Source organism: Sebastes fasciatus, chromosome 21, assembly GCF_043250625.1.
Source record: "Sebastes fasciatus isolate fSebFas1 chromosome 21, fSebFas1.pri, whole genome shotgun sequence".
Taxonomy (NCBI): Eukaryota; Metazoa; Chordata; class Actinopteri; order Perciformes; family Sebastidae; genus Sebastes; species Sebastes fasciatus.
In genome coordinates, this window is record NC_133815.1 from 12,538,387 (window position 1) to 12,558,962 (window position 20,576).

At 43.7% G+C, this 20,576-nt stretch overlaps 1 protein-coding gene across 18 annotated transcripts in view; it reads right to left on the bottom strand.

Annotated features, from left to right (window-relative positions):
- Window positions 1-11,681: 11,681 nt before the first annotated feature.
- eya1 (EYA transcriptional coactivator and phosphatase 1) overlaps window positions 11,682-20,576 on the bottom strand; it is a 66,158-nt gene continuing 57,263 nt past the window's right edge. For all 18 annotated transcript variants that reach the window (XM_074621894.1, XM_074621907.1, XM_074621909.1 and 15 more), the window contains 6 exons: window positions 18,602-18,660; window positions 18,349-18,509; window positions 18,014-18,128; window positions 17,595-17,716; window positions 16,689-16,789; window positions 11,682-13,844 (listed from right to left, as the gene is read on the bottom strand). In XM_074621894.1, the coding sequence (XP_074477995.1) occupies window positions 13,764-13,844; window positions 16,689-16,789; window positions 17,595-17,716; window positions 18,014-18,128; window positions 18,349-18,509; window positions 18,602-18,660 (639 nt within the window). In that variant the 3' untranslated portion in view covers window positions 11,682-13,763. The remainder of the gene's footprint in view (window positions 13,845-16,688; window positions 16,790-17,594; window positions 17,717-18,013; window positions 18,129-18,348; window positions 18,510-18,601; window positions 18,661-20,576) is intronic.

Below are 20,576 nucleotides of genomic sequence, written 5' to 3' on the forward strand. Positions count from 1 at the left end.
AATTTACTGCTAAACACACACACTGAATATTAATAGTCAGTCTGTGACACATGCAGACGCATACACATCTACGGTGATTTATAAATGGTTTTTTTCTCACGGTAACATGGTTGATGATTCTTAAGCAGCGGTGCCCTAAATCTCTCTCTAGTATTTGCAGAAAAGATACTTTTTTATTACACGTTTTGAAGAAACTGTGGATGTTTATGGGATAAAGAGTAAAAAGACACACACATGGGTATCAGCTGGGTTTCATTCCTCTCTTTTTTCTCCTTTCCGTTGCTCTCTTCATTGAGACGTGGGGAGCTCATAAAGAAGCCGAGAGAGAGAGAGAGAGAGAGAGAGAGAGAGAGAGAGAGAGAGAGAGAGAGAGAGAGAGAGAGGATCTGGGTGATGTAATTTGCTCTTAGCATCAGTGAAGAGCAGTCCGGTGATTTAGCGGGAGTGTGCTGAAGACATGACAGAGACTAATTGCTTTCATTAATCACGTTTTGCCGGGCCCATTTCGAGGTAAACTAATTGAAATCCTCTTACCTGTCAGGGCGCCAACCATTGTGCGCCCGGCAGGAGTCACGCAGGGAGGAGGGGCGGGCTGGTTGTGGGGGGGGTAAAGGTGCAGGAGAAGGAACAGGCAGGAAATGAAGCTCTAACTACAAATAAACCATGTCTTTGTCTAGACAAATCTCTTTTCAAGCCGTAATGCTCTCTGAAATGTGTTAATGTCATGTAAAGTCTTTCAGGGGGCTGCAGAGCCGAGGAGAAGCCAAGCGCAAATGTGGCTTGGGAAGAAAGGCTCTTTTCCAGCATAAAATACCAAATCAAATTATTCCCCTGGCCCAGCTGCCAGTGGCGTCGGAGAGAGAGAGGCTTTAGGCCTTAATACCTTTGTGTGTGACAGGGGCCATTACTGAGGCCCCTTTATGGAGGAACAAAACAGAGACAGCGTACTGCCCGGTCTCTGCAGACAGACGGAGGCAACGACAGACAGTGTAGAGATAGAGGTGAGCAGACTCTCTGGACAGCTTGTAAAGTACAATGTAAGAATCAATTACACAACTACTCGCTTTGTACTTAAAGTGATAAAGAGTGTTGAGGGAAGCTTTGCTGCTGCAGTTACAGTCAGGTCAGTGGATTAGTTGCATGTTCAGATCAAAACATGAAAAGATTTTTGTGAACATTTTGTACATTTAGAATCTATTACACCGTGCAGTAGGAACTGGTCAAAGAAATAAAAGTCATTTTTATATGATTATTTTCATTGTCGATTATTTTCTAGATTAATCGATTAGTTGTTTGTCTAGAAAATGTCAGAAAATGTCAATCAGTGTTTCCCAAAGCCCGAGATGATGTCCTCAAATGTCTTGTTTTGTCCACAACTCAAAGATATTCAGTTTACCGTCATAGAGGAGTAAAGAAACCAGAAAATAGTCACATTTAAGAAGCTGGAATCAGAGGATCTCAAACAGATTACTCGATTATCTAAATAGTTGGTGATTCATTTAATAGTTGATATTAACTAATCGATTAATCGTTGCAGCTCTGGTCCTTTAGATACCCAATAGCATAAAGACTGATGTGGATGAGCAAGATAGGTGAAAGGAAGTCAGCTTTCACCTGAATTCACCTGCTCAACGTACCTCGTGACTGGAGCGATTCAGTTTTTTCTGCTCACTGGAATAATTTCGAATACAGCAAGTACAATTTTTCCATCTTTTGTCCTCTGCCCTGTCTCAGGTCTTCAGAACAAAGAGAGACACATTTAATATAAAACTGTCAAAGAAGTTGTTACTATTACGTGACCACAGTTTATCAAGCATGTCTGAGAACTGTGGAAGCCATCAGGTAGGCCGAAAGGCTCTCTCTAAAGCCGGTGTTTGGTTTGTCCGTTCTGGGCTACTGTAGAAACATGGCGGAGCAACATGGGGGACTCTGTGAAGAGGACCCGCTACCTATGTAGACATGAAGGACTCATTCTAAGCTAACGAAAACAGGATTCTTAGTTTCCGGTGATTATACACTAATGAAAACAAAGTTATGAATATTGTATTCCATTTCTGCTAATAGATCCTCCAAAAGGTTACACACTGTTCCTTTAACTTTGTTGCATTTTTTTACTTAAAGTTTTTTTTGTATTTGCTCATGTCGTGGTATAAACGCACGTTATTTTGTAATTATCACTTCAGTTATAGGTTTTATGATCACAGTGCATGCTCCTTTTTTTAGAACATCAAAAGCTAACCAACCATGTGACCTGGGTGTCTAATCCGCACATACCTGTCCACCTCACGTATATTGTACCTCAGTGCCAATCAGCACGGGGTTTGGATTTAAAGAAGCGGTCACACCTGCATATACACACACTCACACACACACACACACACCTCTTTTTGGCAGTGTGGTATTCAGGAGTTGCATAGAGGACAAATCCAAAAGTGATTGCCGTGTGAAAGGCCCTCCTCCTGCCTTGAGAGTGCGTCTCCGGTTACGAGGTCACAGACAATTAGAGAGAGAGGATCAGACGGCCCCACTGTTGTCATGGTGCTGCAGAGTGACTCTCTCTCGACACACACACACACATGTGCACATATACGTTCACTGATACAGTACATGAAATACGCACATTGACAGACATTTACGATCCCTCGCACACTTTTTAATCACATACAAACACATGCATACATACATTGCCGTCAGCCGACACCTCGCACTTCCTCTTTACCCCCTCTCTCCGTATCAGACAGACACTGCCTCAGGCTTGGGGAGCAGACATTTTTTTGGGAGGTGAAAATGTAATTTAAGGTTCAGGAATGACTTTATTTGCCAGAAAAACAGTATCTGTTGATCTGCAGGGTGTTCGCTGCTTCCTGAACACCTCGTGTCACCGCGCTGCCTTCCCTTGTGGTGTAGCGAGGAGGAGGAGAAGGGCCTGCAGGGACACGGGCCGACTCCAGATCTTATCGCCGCTACCATCCCGGATTAGGTTACATCCATTTTTTAATTTAGCATACTGGGAGACAAGTCGGCATTCACAATGAAGCCTTTATGATCCGTGTCAACTCAGTGCCAGGGACGAGTATTTCTCTTCATCGCCCCGCGCATTAACAAACACACAGCAGTCCAACTCCTTCAGCTTGGACGAATCAGGACAGATGAAGCTAGTAATGTTACATTTATTTATGAAAATATGTCAGTGGGGTGTTGATTTAACCTCTTAAAACCCAACTGCGGGTTAGAGTTTAGGGTTAAAGGTGCCAAATGCGAGATTGGGGGCTTTTCTATTGCCACTGCATGACAGCGCTAACAGTGAAAACAACAGCAACACTCGGAAGTCTTACCGCCCTCTGATGCTGGTTGAGTGGGGATGGAGATAATTCTTGGGTGAAGGTGGGACGGCAACTTGTTGATGTGGAGGATGAAACTAGTGTAAAACTGTTACACTAGTACCAACTGAAGAGCTCTACAAAAACCAGCCTGCAACACATGAGCAGAACAGTTACTCATCACAAGTCCATCATAAATGTCCATTGAGATCTACTGTACTTTAATATACTTCCTGCTCTACAATGTCCTCTGTTCTTTCTCATTAATTATCATAACAACTGTAAGAATGCAACTCAACAGATGCTGAGCTACAACCACTACCTCACCTGGATATTAAATGTTCTACACATCTCTAAACTCCTCCAACAAACTCTTGTTGTTTCAGTGTTAAACTTCAACTCACTAATTTATAGTTATTATCAAGAGTTTAACTTTAACTAGAGACTTTAACTCCAGGTGGACTGACTGAACCACAGATGAAGGGAAAAAAAAGATTGTGTAAGAGACAGATTACCACTCCTCTCGATTTCTGCGCGCTGAGGCAGATCGTATTAAAACTATCGACCTATTTAAAGGGATAGTAACATAATACCAATGTAGGTCCCCTATATATCTACTCTTCTATTTAATTAACCCTTTTATTTATTTTTATTTTTTTATTAACTTTTAAATTTAAGTGTTCATATTTATCTATTTTATTTATTTTAGATTCATTTTTAAATGAATTTATTCATTATTGAATTGTATGTATGTATTTATTTATGTATTTATTTCTGCATGCTTTCCCCCCCATTTTTTTACCCAAACTTATTTTTTTTGTATTTTTTTAATTTATAAATTAATTTTTACATTTCCTTTCACAATTCTTCTTCTTCTTCTTCTTCTTCTTCTTCTTCTTCTTCTTCTTCTTCTTCTTCTTCTTCTTCTTCTTCTTCTTCTTCTATGCATTTATGACTCATTATGCAAATGAGGGGGCTGTCAGTCAACATGTGTCTCGGGGTCAAAGGTCATACATCAACTATATATTAGCTACCTAGCTACTTCTCAACTCCAGTCTTCATTTCCAGCTCCGTACAGCGGGTTGTCGGCCTGCTGCTGCTCCCGCCGGCGCTGCCTTGTACCGGTACAGGTACAGGTGTGCAGAACAACCGTCTGAAGCTGAACTGTTTCGCGGACCCACCGCTGGTCTCCTCCCTGAGGTTGAGCTGGGAAACTCCAGGCTGATGCCGCCGGAAATGCTGAAATGCATTCTAACATTTTAAGTTTAGTCCATTCCTCACACTTTTACTGTGTTTTTAATTCTGGAAATGACCTTCAATGATGACCCTCCAAACTCTATATATAGTTTTATAGGAGTATCTCTCCTACTGCAGCTACATGCATAGCCTATGGACAGCATGTGCAGACCTGCTGTGCCCAGTAACGGTTGCTAAACTATGATTATACAATCGCTGTTTTTGATCCATACATGCATTACTCCACTGAACTCTCTCTCACTCTCCCATGCTAACCTTTATGGTGTAACAGTAATAGGACTAGCAGCTTTTTGTCAGGAATAATATCCTTCCAGTAGGCTAAGTGCTGATGTGAATTGGCGTAGGCTGAGCAGTCCTGAGCAGCTCATGAACTAACTGAAACAATTAACATAGTGAACTCTGTCAATGCTCTGAGTCTCTTGGCTGCTGGTTCAGAGGGAGAATCATGAATTATGGATTTAGGTTTAAATACCCACATCCCCGTTTTATATTCGACCCATAGGAGGATGCAGGCCTTTAGATTATGCATGTGTACATTCATACATGAGTGATGACTGCTGTGCACAAGCCAGTGTCCCCTCATCAACTTTACCTGCCAGTGTGTGTTTCCAATGACATACTGTACAACATGCCTATTCAGGATGTCGATCAGAGGGCAAAGGTGGTGTACAAGAGAGGGCATAGCAGGGGGTGAATGTGGGGTGTGTGTGTGTTGGGGGGCAGCTGGGGGCACATGGGAAGGGGAATGGGCGAGGTGTGTGTGGGGAAGGTGGGGGGGGAAAGTCTTGGTTTCCTGTTCCCCAAATTCCCAGCTCCTGTCTGCGGAGCAGGTACACAAAGCCTCCCTTGAATGGCTTGGAGAGGGGCGGCAGGATGAAACGTAGCCACTGATGGTTAACAGATCTGTCCCCCTGGACGCCAATTCCCCTCCGTCCCCCGTCCCCCCCCTTCCCTCCCTTCCCCTCCTGCACCGCTATAGCCAGCGTCCCGTTTGTTTACACTCTCCCAAGCCTTTTTAGCATTTTCTGGCCAGGCCGGAAGACTTGGCGTGGCTCCACGCTGCTGATTGCCATATTCCCAGACCAGAAATGTCACTTACCACTTTGCTCTCCTTCATCCGCCAGTTAAACCCTTTGTAATCCCTCAGAAGAGCGGAGTCACCCAGGATATCGAATATTTTCTCCTGTCCCAGTGGCTCCCTCCTCGCCCCCGTGCATGCCCCTCCATCCACTCTGTGTCCCCTTGCTCAGACAGAGACAGAGGCAGAGCAAAGAAACCATTTCAGCCAACTGGAACAAAACATTAACATTCCTACTGGGGCAGTGTGGGCCAGAGAAAGAGAGACACTGAGGAGGAGACACCAGGAGAGAAAAATGTGCTATAAAACAACTCCCATGTCGCTCTGCTCCATTTACTAGATGAGTGTTTCTCTGGGTCTTAAACTGTTTAAAGGGTCATTTACCCAAATTACAAAAAAAACAGATCTTCTCTCTTCACCCCCAGTGGTATCTACCATAGACTGTAAAGATGGACGACGAGTCTCCACTTCCTCCCACTGTACAGAAGTGAAGCGAAAATATCCCAGATACACCCGCCCAAACCAATCACAAGCCGAGAACGGCTGCAGCTTGAGACTCACAGCTGCCAATCTTGACGACTCACCCCCTTTTTATAGCATCAGAAGACTAATTAAAACCAAACTTATCAGAAAAATGAACACTTGAACATACATCAGTGTGATAAGAACTACCTAAAATGACAGAAACCCATGGACCCATTGGCCCATGCACGTCCCATCCACTAACATAGAGGTGGCAGGGTTTATGACCTATACTGCAGCCAGCCACCAGGGGGTGATCAAGATGTTTTGGCTTCACTTTTGGGGAGCTGTCATGTCGTCCATCTTTATTTACAGTCTATGGTTTCTACGTATGCAAAATGCAAGTTAGTTTTTAGTTATACGTGCCAATGTTTTGTCTATTTTGGAGACTTCTGTCACCACTGACAATACAATAAAGGTAAATTGAATATCATTTGTGCAGCTCACAGATTTAAAAACAAAATTTCATTAATTACTATTCACTGAAAAAGTAATGACATTACTTTAACCAAGTAGTCATTGGCAATAGTAATAAGTTACAATACTTACTTGGACATTACTTTCAACACTCGGCCGGCAGCTCCATTGAACTCCAAAGCCTCAATAGCAACACTTCACATCTACGGTATTTTAATACGTGTAGAAATAGAAAACAGACATTCTGGTTTAGCGAGCAGCCAGCTCCGGGTTTGCAGGGATTACTGACCATCATCAGCTAGCTTACCGCCGGCTCACTCCAGAAGTCCAGTCCTCACACTGACGTTTTTGTCATCAGATGAGCTGACCCTTTAGATATAAAGGAAAAAGGTCACTTTTGGGCACACACACCTCAGTCCAATGTTAAAACCTCTTTTTCTTCTCAAATTGCATTTTGTTCCTTGAGTATGGTTAAATATTAATATGTGGCCGAAGTGTAAAATAATTAAATGAATGATCTCCGCTGTAGTATTTCAGGACATAAACCAGCAGCAGGACTAAGAGGAATAAAAACATACGGCCCACCTATGAAACACGGTTCACCTTCATTTCTACTTATAGAAAGAACAACATCACCCGTGACTTATCGAGCGAAAACAAGCCAAGGTGGGACGCGAGGCTGTTTTATTAACCAGATGACATCGAGTTTATTAAACTGGCTGAGAGGCTCCTTCTGCTGCCAGACGAGAGGGAGCTTGGCCCCTGTCCGAAACCCGACTTGGGAGAGTCAGCCCAATTAACACCCGAGAGGGAGGTCCCTGCAAACACACACATAAACACGCTGCGCATGCTCACACACACGCAGCATACAGGGAGGTCTGGAGGGGCAGCAGCAGCCAAATAAACCCTCAGGGACCTGGGAGCTCATAGCTCGAAGAAGTCATGAACGTGCACATTTACACACACACACTCACAGTTGTAGGGTGGCCCTAGTTTGCCATATAAATCTCTGCCACTCACCTTCAAGTGGAGTGGTGCGGTGGGCCCAGTAAATATGAGGGAGTGTGTGTGTGTTTGACCGCAGACGCAGGTGGAGCTGCGGTGCGGTTGGGCAGACGGCGAGCAGGCCCCCCGGGCCCTGGCAACGCAACGCCACGACCTCATGGTGGTTATGAGCCGTGGTGGTGAGAGGTTACGTGAAAGTGCGCCTTTGTTGCTGAATTTGCTCAGCGAATGAACTTCAGTAGCAGTTGTTGTACAAGTAATTCTTTTTTGTTTAGGCATGCTGCGGGGAGCTACTTCCAAAGTTGAACATTTAAAAAAATACTGTGCAATCAGGAGACAAAAATGACTAATACAGCATCTTGATCAGACAGACATTTCAACATGTTTCTGATTTATTATATTTGCAGCTGAGCTAATGTAGGATACATGCCTGATGAGAGACAATGGCTACCACTGTATCGCAATGCTTTATTGAAACAGCATGGGCTTTGTCAAAACAACTACTTATAGTGAAATAACACATCATTTGCAATGCTGGAATCCAGAAAAAACCCTAATAGAGAGGCAAAGTCCCGCCCCTTCCAGTGGACCATCATGGGACCTTATTTCAGAAAAAAATATGAGCGATAGTCAACGGAGAGAGACACATATTTGTATGGTCCCGTTTGAATTGCGCCATGAAACACACATATGATGTTTGTCAATTTAAAAGATTATTTTGCAAGTCAAGAAAGTCTCAGTTTGTTGTAAAACACCCAAAAGTCGCATAAGACGTCTCTCTCGCTGAAGCTACGATGCCTGTGTGTTTAGAACTGGGATGTACTCACACCAGCAACGGATCTTGCTCGTTCTTCACAAAACAAAATGATATTACGACAAACTGCAACTGTCTTAACTTGCAAAATTATCCTTTAAATTGAAAAATATCATGCAGGATCAATGACTACCGTTCACATTTTTTTCGAAATAAGGTCCCATGGTGGTCCACCGTAAGGGGCGGGACTTTTGCCTTGACACTTGGCCTCATCAGTGGGTGCCCGAATGTGTGCATAAATGTGTGTGTGACCTCTACAAAACCAAATTTTTTTAGCCCAACCTGACTCTCCATCAGCATATATGTTGTCACAGTCTACACTCACTTGGGAATGCCTCGCCTGCGTATAGTTGTGGACGCCTGGCCCCTCCGGAGTTGACACTCCTGGCCGGGATCCCCTGGCATCCACAGCTTCCTGATTACCAGCTGTCCCTGCCCCACTCACACTGCCTGTCAAATCCCAGTAACTGAGAAATAAACAAACAGTAAACAAAAGGGCCTAGTTTAGCACCGCCGCCCGCCACAGCATGACAACAGGTTTGTCACTCTCGCTGCGTGCCAAGGTTAACTGAGCCTAAAGAGGCCTTTCTTCATCTGAAAAACCACTGGAGGAGGAGGAGGAGGAGGAGGAGGAGGAGGAGCTGCAATCAGTGACATGCCTCTAGACAAACAGCATCAGCCAAACCAAAAGTAAAGAAATGCAGACTAATAGCGTGTCGTTTTGGATCTTAGATTGAGCAGAAACTCTTTGCAGCTCTGCTAAGCCCTTCTCTCTCTCTCTTATTGTCTCAATCTGTGGACATCTGCTCGCTACGGAGAAAAACTCCCCTAACTTGAGCCACCAAGAGGAGAACACAGGCCTATTAATAGGCTTCCTGCTCATAAAAAGAGATGTGGCAGATCAGGTTTTTTGGGGGGAGTTTGATATGCATGTAACACAATATTAGTTCAATTGTGATGCACCGTCAGAGGCCCCCTCTATGGAAATCTGCATGAAATCACTGTCTGGGCAAGGTCGTAAATCACCGATGGCGTTGTTTATTATTGCGGTACAGTTTTATGGAGGGGCGGGCGCTTTGCTGGGACGTCCCGGAGAGGAATGCCCAACAGAGGACCTGCTAGGTAATGGCGCTTTTATTTCCACAAGGGGGTTGATGGGAGTTCAGTGAAGATCAGGCCTCTTGAGAATTACTGTAAAGCCTGATTAAAGCACAGGAACACCTATATGTAACAAAAGCAAGCACATGACATGTCCACTGGATCTACAACATCAGAGGATGATAAATCTCACACAAAGATCTGGTAGAGGATTGAGCCAAACAGACTCTTATTTTTGTTCCCTTCTGTTCTGCACGAGCAGCCAGAGAGCGGCTGGCCGACATGCCACAACACCCACTTTTTCTTTCACAAAATGTCTGGGTCTGGTTGTGTCTGAGTTTTTCTGCCAGGTCTCCGAGCATCGGGAAAACTTATCAAAGAGAACAGACGTCTATTCTGTGCTCCTAGAAAGACAGCCAGTCAAGACCTCAGACACTACTCAGTCTTTCAGCTGTTCGGAAGTGGAAAAAGCACATTAGGGGTCATTGTGCCGGCGCATTCCGGCGGTAGCAGCCCGACCTGCTTCGTCCAGCGCTGGCAGACGTACGCGCCTCACCCCGGCCATCACTCCCACTCCATCTGAAAACATAATTGATCTGGATATTAAACGGGCCGGTGCGGCTCTAAATAAAATTCCATGCATGCTTAATTCTCCAACGTGGTTTTGGAGGCCGGACACTTTCTTCCCTGTCCAGGCTAGTGTTACACGCTGGACTGACCACCTCATAAAATCAGCCTCATAAATATTTTTCATGTGTTATTTAAACTAACTCAGCTCTCTATGGCTCGGAGTGGTTTGATGTATGTTAACTACGCATGGAGGCTCCTACAGACATACAAATATTGGGGTGAGCATTGGCGCGGCTTCAGGAGCCTCAAGAATGCGTGACGCATGTTTGACATTGTTGAGGTTATCAAGAAAATCTACAGAAATTATCAAAAATATCTATTTGATAGAAATGCGACCACAAAAATATGAAGAGCCTTTAAAGGGGAACTACGCCTATTTTCAAAAATATGTTAAATTTTTTTTTTTATTTCTATGGTCTAAGACAGTCCAAAAATATTAGTAAACATGAACAACTCTCTCAAAAAATCCCCAAACTAGAGTGCTAAAACTCAAACATGTGATGTCATAGGGTATAAAGTATGGAGCCGCTCCATAGGCAATAAATGGGAGACTGATTTTGTGGACCCACTGGAGTGTTTGTTTTATTTTTCATACCCAAATAAGCTTTGTTCTATTGTAGTGATCTCAACTCCGATCATTCCTCTGGGTGCTCTCAGTGTCATTTAGCCTCTCTCTCATTCATTATCAATGGAGAAGTACCCTATGACATCACAAGTTTGAGTTTTAGCACTCTAGTTTTTGGATTTGTGAGAGAGTTGTTCATGTTTACTAATATTTTTTGGACTGTCTTAGACCATAGGAATAACATGTATGCATTTTGAAAATGGGCATAGTTCCCCTTTAAGTTTAAGAGTTAAAGGATGTCATTAGCATGTGGGGGTGTGATGTTGTTTGGTCTAGACTCGCACCAGCTCCAGTTTCTGTTTGCTTCCTGGTAGGATTAGTGAGGCTGGGGCCTGTGACATCAGTGTCAGTCTCTGGATACATACCGTTATTACAGTATTATTAACACACAATGGAAAGTAGTAACACATTTTGTCCACAGACAAAATTTTAAAAGTTTAATGTCAGTGTTAAACTGTATTTTGTACCTGCTGCTTTGTACACAATATTTTAAATAAAGCATTAAGTTGTCATTTTAAAGGGGACCTATTATTCTTTTGTGCTTTTCCCCTTTCCTTTAGTGTGTTATATAGTTATTTGTGCATGTAAACAAAGTCCACGCCAAAGGTTACTCCCCCCACAGAAACACTGCTCCTGAAATGCCTCACTTTAAGTTCTACCTTTTTTTTCCGTAACGTGGTGATGTCACCAAGTAACACATTTGCATAACGGATAGTTTGGCATGTCCAAACAAAGCGTTTCAGACAGAGGGAGAAAAGAGGCGCTAAAGCATAGCTGTTATGAGAAAAGTAAAGCGTTTTTGGAACATTAAAGCACACAAACATGTTCTAGTAGAAACCCAAAATACAAGTATGAATCTGAAAATAAGCATAATTGATCGTCTTTAAATAAAAAAAAAAATCAGATTGCAACATGTAACAGTTCACAAATCAGTTTTATTAATTTAAACACAATCAAATAATAATGTCAAAAACATCTGTACACATATTTTGCAGACACGACAATCTTTTGCGTTTCACAATGAGGCCCATGTAGTGTAAAGTATTTCCAGTTTGCATTTATGATTGCAACATAATAAAAAATAAAGCGTGCTGTATGAATCTATAAAACATTTCCTCTAGTTACCTACCATTACCTTGATCTAGCAGCAATATGTAGATACCCCCGGAGCGCGGGGGAAGAAGGTGTTTTGAGAAGACAGGTGGGGTGTTAGGGGGAGAGAGGGATCCTAATTGAAATGTAAAGGCCAACAGTGATCATGTGCAAAGGAGGGAAAAATTAGAAACACAACGAATGGGTTTCTGTTTAAGAAATTCACAGTCGATAGCACATGTCCTGTACGTTCACAAACCCCCTCGAAGTTAGTGGCTTTTCTCTCAATGTTAGTTACGGTTTCCCCATCCACAGATGTAGAGGCATTACGAAAAGGGCTTTCAAAGAGGGACACAGAATGTATTTTCAAAGTCGAAATAAAAACACTACATCATACAAAATTACGCTTGCTGTACAAGAGTTGTTATAGCGCTTGTATAAAAGATAATAAAACCTATTCAAGCCTGCTTTTTTTTTTTTAAATCTCAGATTTATTCAAATTAGTTGTTAAAATGGCTCTCAGGAGGCGGGAAATTGTGAGTTTTCTCACTTCCACGCCGAAAACTTAATTAAGTTTGTTTCCAAATATATGGGGTCAGGGCTGCAAGCTGGTGAAATGCCGTAAGGACACAAGATGAGAGCTACCTTTCTGAATAACTAACTTTCCCTTTAAAGTATGAGTGTAAAAAGGACTTGCAGTAGAGGAGACCTGTTACGCTGTATAAAGATGTGTTTCCTGTGAGGACGAGAAACATCACAGAATCAAATGAAAGGTCATTGACACTTGACATCCATGCTTTTGGTCTTGACAAAACGAGTTATCACAAAATCCCATTATCTACATATTTGTTTTACTGAACAAAACTTGAACACATCAACACTTTTCAGGCGTCGCACAAGCTCGTGTGCGATGGGATGCCTTTTATTATTTTTTTTTTTACTTCAATGAAAAAGCATTGCCACCTTTCAAGAGCACGTACCTAAATGAATATAGGAAGGAATAGTCCAGTGATTACAAACTTACACACACAAAAAAAAGATTTCCTCTATACACGATTGTCTCAGCATTGTAAATAAAGTTTTTTGTAATTTTTCTTAAATTATTAGAAAACCCCCCTTTTTTTTGTTTCTTCCATAAACGTCTTCCTCCCGCTGTGGTGGAAATCAACAGTACTTTGTAAAAGGCACGAGTCTTTTGTCGTCAAGGTACCTCTCTCTGTGGCGCGGCGCCACTCACAAAGTCTCCGTTCATAAATAAGAAGCACAGGACTCCCACGCCGACGGTTAACAGAGGAGCAGTCGCTTTGTCCCTCTGTCCGTCCCACGACGGAGGAGAGACTAAAAAGTAGGTAAGGAACAGAAAGAGACGGGAGGTGAAGAGCTAGGGGGACGGAGAAAATGTCACCACCAGTAGTCGTGGGCCTGTGGTTTACTGTAGCTGAGTTGTGTGGCGAGGTGAGGCGAGGCGGGCGAGGCCATCAGTAGCTCTGCTCTCCTCACAGGTGTGAACCCTGACAGAGTCCCGGCACAAACAGGAGGCCGTAAAACACTTTGACAGCTTCAGAAAGCGGCCGATTCACAGTAACCAGGGCAAGCAGCTGCAGCGCCGTAAATTCACCCCCTCTCCTTCGCTTCCAGAGGAAAAAAAAAAAAAGAAAAAAAAGTTTAGGGTTAAGACGAAGTGTGACCATATGTCAGCACATTAACCGTGTGCTCAGCCTTTTTTTTCTCCATTCTCCTCTTCTTTTCTTCCTGTGTAGTGGAAGACAGACGCCAGGCAGCGCAGGGGGGTCTCTTCTGAGCTGCAGGGTCTGCGGCAAGCGCGGGACGGGGCTGGAGGGCGAAGGTGAAAGGTTGCAGGGTGTGCTGAGGCGGAGCAGGGTGGTGTACGGTGGTGGTGTAGTGCTACAAGTACTCCAGGTCTAGAGCGTGGTGGAGGGCCATGAGGTCTGAATGGCTGGAGATCCTCCAGAAGGGCATGTTGTGCTGAGAGAGGAATAAAAAAACGTTTGATTTAAAAACACTGAAAAAAATTATATATTCTATACATTTTTGGGGCTGAAACAATTAGTCAAATAATTGATAAGTCAAGTTTATGACAATTATGGTAATCTACAATATTAATGAACTAATCCTTTCAGTCATTTATCAAAGAAAAATGCCAAAAACTCTCCGGGTCCAGCTTCACAAATGAGTAGATTTGTTGCTTTTATCTGCTTTTTTTATCATTGTAAATTGAATATTTTTGCTTCCCCAGCTGATTACTTACATTAAGACAATTATTTTCTGTGTAACAAGTTTTCTGAAATGTTATGTTTAAATATGCAAATGAGGCATTATCTAAAGCTAAGTTTTGGTGAATTCAGGAGAAATTTAAAGACGCAAATAGACAAAGTAGTAAAATAAGCACTTGTTTTCTTTCCACTAGTCTGACAGAAGACATGTTATTAGAGATGCTCCGATACTAATTTTTCCATCCCGAGTACCGATCCGATACCAGCGTGGTTAAAAAAAAATTATAGTCATCATTATTATTATTATTATTATTATTATTATTATTATTATTATTATTATTCTCATTATTATTTAAGAGCTGTTTACTACGAACCATGTATAGATGTGATATGATTACTATCTTTGTTGTATGGCTTGGCTCAGGTTAAACCCTTTGTAAAACATGAACAAATACATACAGAGAATGAATGCAATAGAACTTTCTTTTATTATTCAGTTTGTCGGTTACAAACAACATAAATAAATGAAGCTAGGAATAAAAAACAATTGATTTCTGGTTAAACAAGCTGATTATTTTTCTGGGTTAATAAATTATGGTATCGGATCGGTGCATAGACTGGCGTACTCCCCGATACCCAATCCCGAATTTTGGGTTGTATCGGACTCATTTCCGATACTGGTATCGGTATAAGAACAACTCTATATGCTATGGATGCAAAATATCCCAAAATCTCAAAATTGACCAGTGCATGAAAAACTAAGTTTTTGCCTGAGGTGTCTCGTCTTAATCAATAATGTAACTAATCACTACTTGCATACTCACAAGAAGTGCTAAGAAGATTTGATTCTTTACACTGCAGCTAATACATTCAATGAATGAATGTAAGCCTGGTCTTTTCACCAGGAAAAGCAATCATATCAATAACACACGCTCGTGCACAGGTCTACGCAGCCAAATGGCACATCTGTACCTCTACCTAATTTCTCTCCTGCATCAACGTGTACTTTTATACCATTAAACTAATCCAGTAGCTGTCTTCAACTTCGACAGAAATGAACTCCCCACAGGGTCTTTTGAATGAACCTCCTGCCTGCCAGTGTGGGTTTGGGACAGTGCAAATGAGCTGTTGTTCCCGAGCAGAGGACGGGGGGAGAAACCTGAGTCGCGGAGAATGAAAGGAGCTTGTCAGGTAGAGTCCTCAGCTCCTCAGTGTGTGGAGCCCATTACCCTCCCCTTATCGAAGGTATGGCCTCTCCCAGGCATATGTTCCGCTTAGGAGAGCCTGCACTGACCCTTAAAAAGCTCTTTGCTTTTTGTTTTGTAAATTGTCTTTGCTTTTAAGTTTAAAAGCTGGAGATGCTATCTGTGCCGACTCTCCCAGGCGATGGTAATAACCGAAGGCGGAATTGTTTCAGGGGTTGTGGATTTTTTTTTTAGGTGGAGGAATGAGGGCTGAGAGAACTTTTAGACATTTCGCTTTTGTAGTTCCACGCAGTGTCACGTCTGATGTGTGCCTCCTTGACGGGTGAAATTGTTGTGTTATTTCACGTCCTCTCTGATGTTGACACAGAAACCTTTTACCGCACGGCGTGTCGTGGGACTCGCACCACTCAGACGGAGTGGGAAAAAAAAGAAACGCCTTATCCTTCCATCAATGTCACACTCCCAACAACTCAACGCTGAGTGAAAATATTTGCATCTTTTTCCACAATCATCCCTCAAGACCATATTCCCAGGGTGTGTTCGGCTTTTCATAATACAGAGCTATTGCTTTACACTCTTATCCGGGGTTAAAGGTTGCTACTTCTTCCTCTTCATCTGTCCTCACGCTTCTGCTCGTTGTTTACCGGGAAACAGGTGAAAAAGGAGCTGGAGGCGTTTCAAAGGAGAACTCCATGTCTTCACTCTGACACTGTGGCTCACCGTAGCTGTCAGTGAAATATGCTCTGATTAATTTGCTAATGAATATGTTCGCTTGCTTGTGGCATTTGGTTTGCAACCAAACTTGGCAGAAACGCTCAATACACAAATTGTGGAGCAAGAGCCGACAGGTAAAATTCATCTCAGCAGATACTTTCTGAACCCGTCTCGCGCCACCAGGCTTGGCATTGCAGTAAATATTCTAATTCATCAACAATGATTTAAGTCTCCTTTATGCGTGTGTTCTATTTACAACGTGCCTGAAAGGGCTTTGCCTTGCATTACACACTCAGCATTCACGCTGCTCAGGGCACCGAGCAGGAATATATAATTATGCCATCTCTCCCCTCCCCTGCTCTGTAAACCTGAGATGGCGGAGGAAGAGCGCTGATTACACACTGCAGACTTTCTCTCTTGTACTCGGACGCCCTATAAGAGGATAAACGAATGAAAAGTAAAGTAAGACTGTTGAGGAGGAGAGCCGGGGTGCTGATTCCTTTCTTTGGGAAAGTATGGCAGGTATGTTTTGTGTTCTGTGAGCATTCATAATGAACTCCTGACCTCACGGAGGGAAGTCCAAACATTGTCTTTTCTCCTCGCTCCGTGCACTTCTGATAAATGTTTTCACCAATGTGTATGCAGTGTGTGGTGTCTATTATTCCAAGGCTTCTTACCTTTTTTGAGCCTTGCTCCTCTTCCACACCGTCTCCAACAACAATGTAAACAACTTTCCTCCCGAACCTTTGAATTACTCTCTCGAAGCAGCTCTCCTTCCCTGTGGGGGGTGGAGTCAACAGCAGGGTGTTAGTGTAGCGTAGAGTGGATGCAAACAGGCACACGGACACTAAAACACCGTCAAGTTGATTCAAAGGCACAGGGTGACAAGAGCCCCCTTTAAAAACACCACACGGACAAAATAGGGCCGAGTGTAAACACTTGGAGCTCAGCGAGGAGATGTGATAAGATCAGCCCTCAGATAAAGGCAATCTGAAAAGCATTAACTCTGCCCTCCTGCTCCTCAAACATGGGACAAATGGACTTAAATCAGCTAAAATCACTCTTGCATGCTACAGGGTCTGGTTAGGAGGACCAGTGTGCTTAACGCTCCGTGGAACCCTGAGCTGCACTCTGCTCCAACTCTGACGCTGACGGGCCTGAAAACGGTGCGGGAGTGAAGCTCGATGTTTATTTTGCATTTGAAACAGTGAAGAAGGGGAAGGACGGGAGGAAGAGGGGGGAGAAGGAGGAGGAAGAAGGGGGGTTCTTGTTGCTGTGGAATGACATAAATGTGCAGAAGTGGTTTCATATGCAGAGACTGAACAGGAGAGGCCTGGGGAGGCCCAGCGCAGGCCCAGCTCCAGGAAAATAATCCCAGGCTGATTAGGCCTATTCCTTCATAGAAGAACATCAACCCTCTCCGGTGACCGAATCTCCCACCCCATCCACGCCTCGGTCCCGTCACTTTAGGTAGCACGTGTGTCTTAACTTTATACACTCGCCGAGCTAAAAACAACAAGCATTCGTGTCCCAAAGTGATTCACAGCGGACAAAACAAAAGAGGAGTCGAAGCACGCGTTTACCTATTTTGGTTGCACTATAAATATTCTCGATAGGAAAGACAATCCCCAAGCCGTAGAGCAGGACCTTAGCCAGGGCGGGGATGAGCTGCGTGGTGGTCACCAAGATATTCACACAGTTTGACCTGCAGCAGAGAGACAAGAGGAGGAGAGCAGAGGGATGACATCATTCTAAATCACTCTGAGGGAGGACAAAAGAAAACAACATAGAGACACTGCAATGCATCAATTGTTTAAAACATGTCATGCGATGAAGAATCAGCTTCCTTTTAAAGTCAGATCTCTTAACACAAAAATCAGAAAATCCAGAAGAGCGTTTTCTTTAATAGCTTGGGAATATGGAGTTGACTTATTTACACCACATGCGAGTTTATATATGTGCGGTATGGGACTGGGTACAATTTTCCTCACTGGAGTCCTACCTTGAGTGGATTAATGTTAGTGCTTTCAGTGCCAGTGTTAACCAGGAGTCCGTCAAGGCTTCAATTTCTGCTCGCAATTGCAACCAGGCTTCCCTTTTGGCCGGGCCCAGCAGACCTGAAACGCAGGGTAACATTGTTTGGGTTGGACCAGCCCTTCGAATACCACTGAAATTTTCAAAATTTACCCCGACCAAGTGGTGTGCTTTTAGAAAGACACACACGTGCACAAACACTCACACATAAACGCCCACACAAATGAGGGCACGTACATCTGCAAACTCATTTCTACTCGACAGATCTGTACAGAGCAGCGCCGCTGCTTGTTGGGGGATTACCTCCGACGTTATTTTTGTAGGTGGTGTAGATTTCTTTTACTCGTCTGTAGCGGAAGGCCAGTTTTCTCATCCAGTCCACGCCTCCCCGCACGCCCGTGGCCAGACATAGATTGGCACTGGTCGCTGCTGCGTGGAAACCGTCAGCGCCGAAGTTATACGTACTGAGATAAAGACAAAGAAAGAATGTGTCAACAAAGGGCAACAGTTTACTTTGACTATTTGATCAAAGACTGAAAGTGTACCGGTGTTGTACCTCAGATCCTGACCGTTGTCGTCAGAGGACACATCGTCGATATGTACCTGGTCACATTCCTGGAAGACACAAAACAAATATTTTTGAGTAAAGCAGGATTCACGCACTTCTTTTAGAGAGGTTTCTGTCTTGGGGAAGGACACTCCCCACATGTTCCACATCATTTTTCACTAAAAACAACATATTTATTCAGGAATTTGTGCTTCGGCTGGACACTCAGTCTTAATCCCCTTCTCCTTGACTTTCTCTTTATATCCTTTTGAATCAGTTCTCCACATTTTCCTTCCCTTGTGCCCTCACCAGCTCTGTCCAAACAAAAACTAACCTCATCATGAGTCAGAATGGACTGCTACCACTAGAGGGGTCTAAAGATATGCACACCCACAGACATAACCAATTAAGTCTCAATCCAGCAACTCTAAACACTCCCCACGTTGGCATTTGAGCAGCTATGTCTGCAAGTACTGATATATACTGTATACATACGGTAGAAGGATGTATGTAGGCTAGCTGAATGTATAAAAGAGCCTAATGGTCTGTGCATGTGTATGTGTCTGTGTATGAAGTGTGTGGATCTCTAAACATATGTGCGCGCTCTTCTTCCCCTTTGGGGGTGCCTGGCTCCTCTTGGAAAGGTAGAGGGATTCTGCAGCTCTGCGCTGATTCCGCCGGTACGCAGTAACACAATCCAGACTTTCTGGCGAATGTAACCTACTAGAAAAATTGAACCTGATGCTAACCGCCAATGAAATTATGACCTCTGATTGCTGCTGCGCCACACACCAACACAGCCCCGGGGCCAGTCAGCCCAGCCAGCCGGCAAAGGAGCGCAAGGAGAAAGCAGACTAGAAATCTGTTATTAGTTTTCCATTTATAGGAGAGCTCTAGTGCCTCCCCCTTCCTCGCCTCTCTCCGCCTCCCCCCCCCCTCCCCTCCGAGGCCAGCTCGAGATGTGAGGGAGTCCTGCCTTGGCATTCAGATCAACACATTTCACTTGGGGCAGAGCAGAGAGAGCTTCTTTTTGCTAAAACTTGTGGTGGCTAGCAATTTAGCCAGCGCAAAGTTGAGCAGTAAGAGCAAAAGGCTTTGAAATTAATGTGACGTCAAACTCTCAATTTGTTTCAGTCAGCCCTAATCTAGAATGAATAACAGAGAGCGTATTTGATATCGCTATGAAGTAGTTTCTCTGGAAAGTTTTAAATTGGTTGTGTAACTGCCAAAAAGGTTAGTCTCACCTGTTTAAAGTTATGTGAGAAATAATAATTTCTCATGGAAATTGAAACTTGAGGGAGAGAATTCCTCCAGTCTCCAGTATGAAAAATCCCTCCAGATTTTTTAAGCTTTTTAATTAAGTTTCATCCGGCTGTTAAGACACCAAAACACAGAAAGGACTTCCTTGTTTTAAGTCAATCTAACTGGGGCCAAATGCTGACGTTATTGCATTCCTCTCTAATGCTAGAGCAGGGTAAGGGTAAGGGCTTTGGACTGTAAACCTTTTTTATTTTACTGGTTCCCCTCTGAACAAATTTTTCATCTCCCTGGATTTGTGGGGAAAGGGAGGGGAGAGCGACGTGCGGAGAAACTCAAACCAGCTGTTCTTTAACAGAATTAAAATCTTGACCCCCAACCCCTGCTCTAATGCAGCCATTCTCTCGCCAAGCCTCTCCCAGCAAGCCCCGAGATCCAAAGAGGAAAAGACTTTGACCCCGTGACCCCTCTCCCCTCCTCTCCGGGGCTCCGGCACCCCGATAAAGGGGGTGGAAGGGGTAGAGAGGTGGAGATGGAGGAGAGCAGCGGGTAGAGGCTGGGGGAAGCGAGTCCAAAGTGACCTCACATGGAGCGAGCTCTGAGCCCCGCGTTCCAGAAGATGGACTGCCAATTGGAGACGGGGCGCAGGCGGGGGCTCTTAGCTCTGTTGGCCTAATCTGTTTCCAGACACTCACCAGCAGATCTTTAATAGTTGAAGAAAGCAACA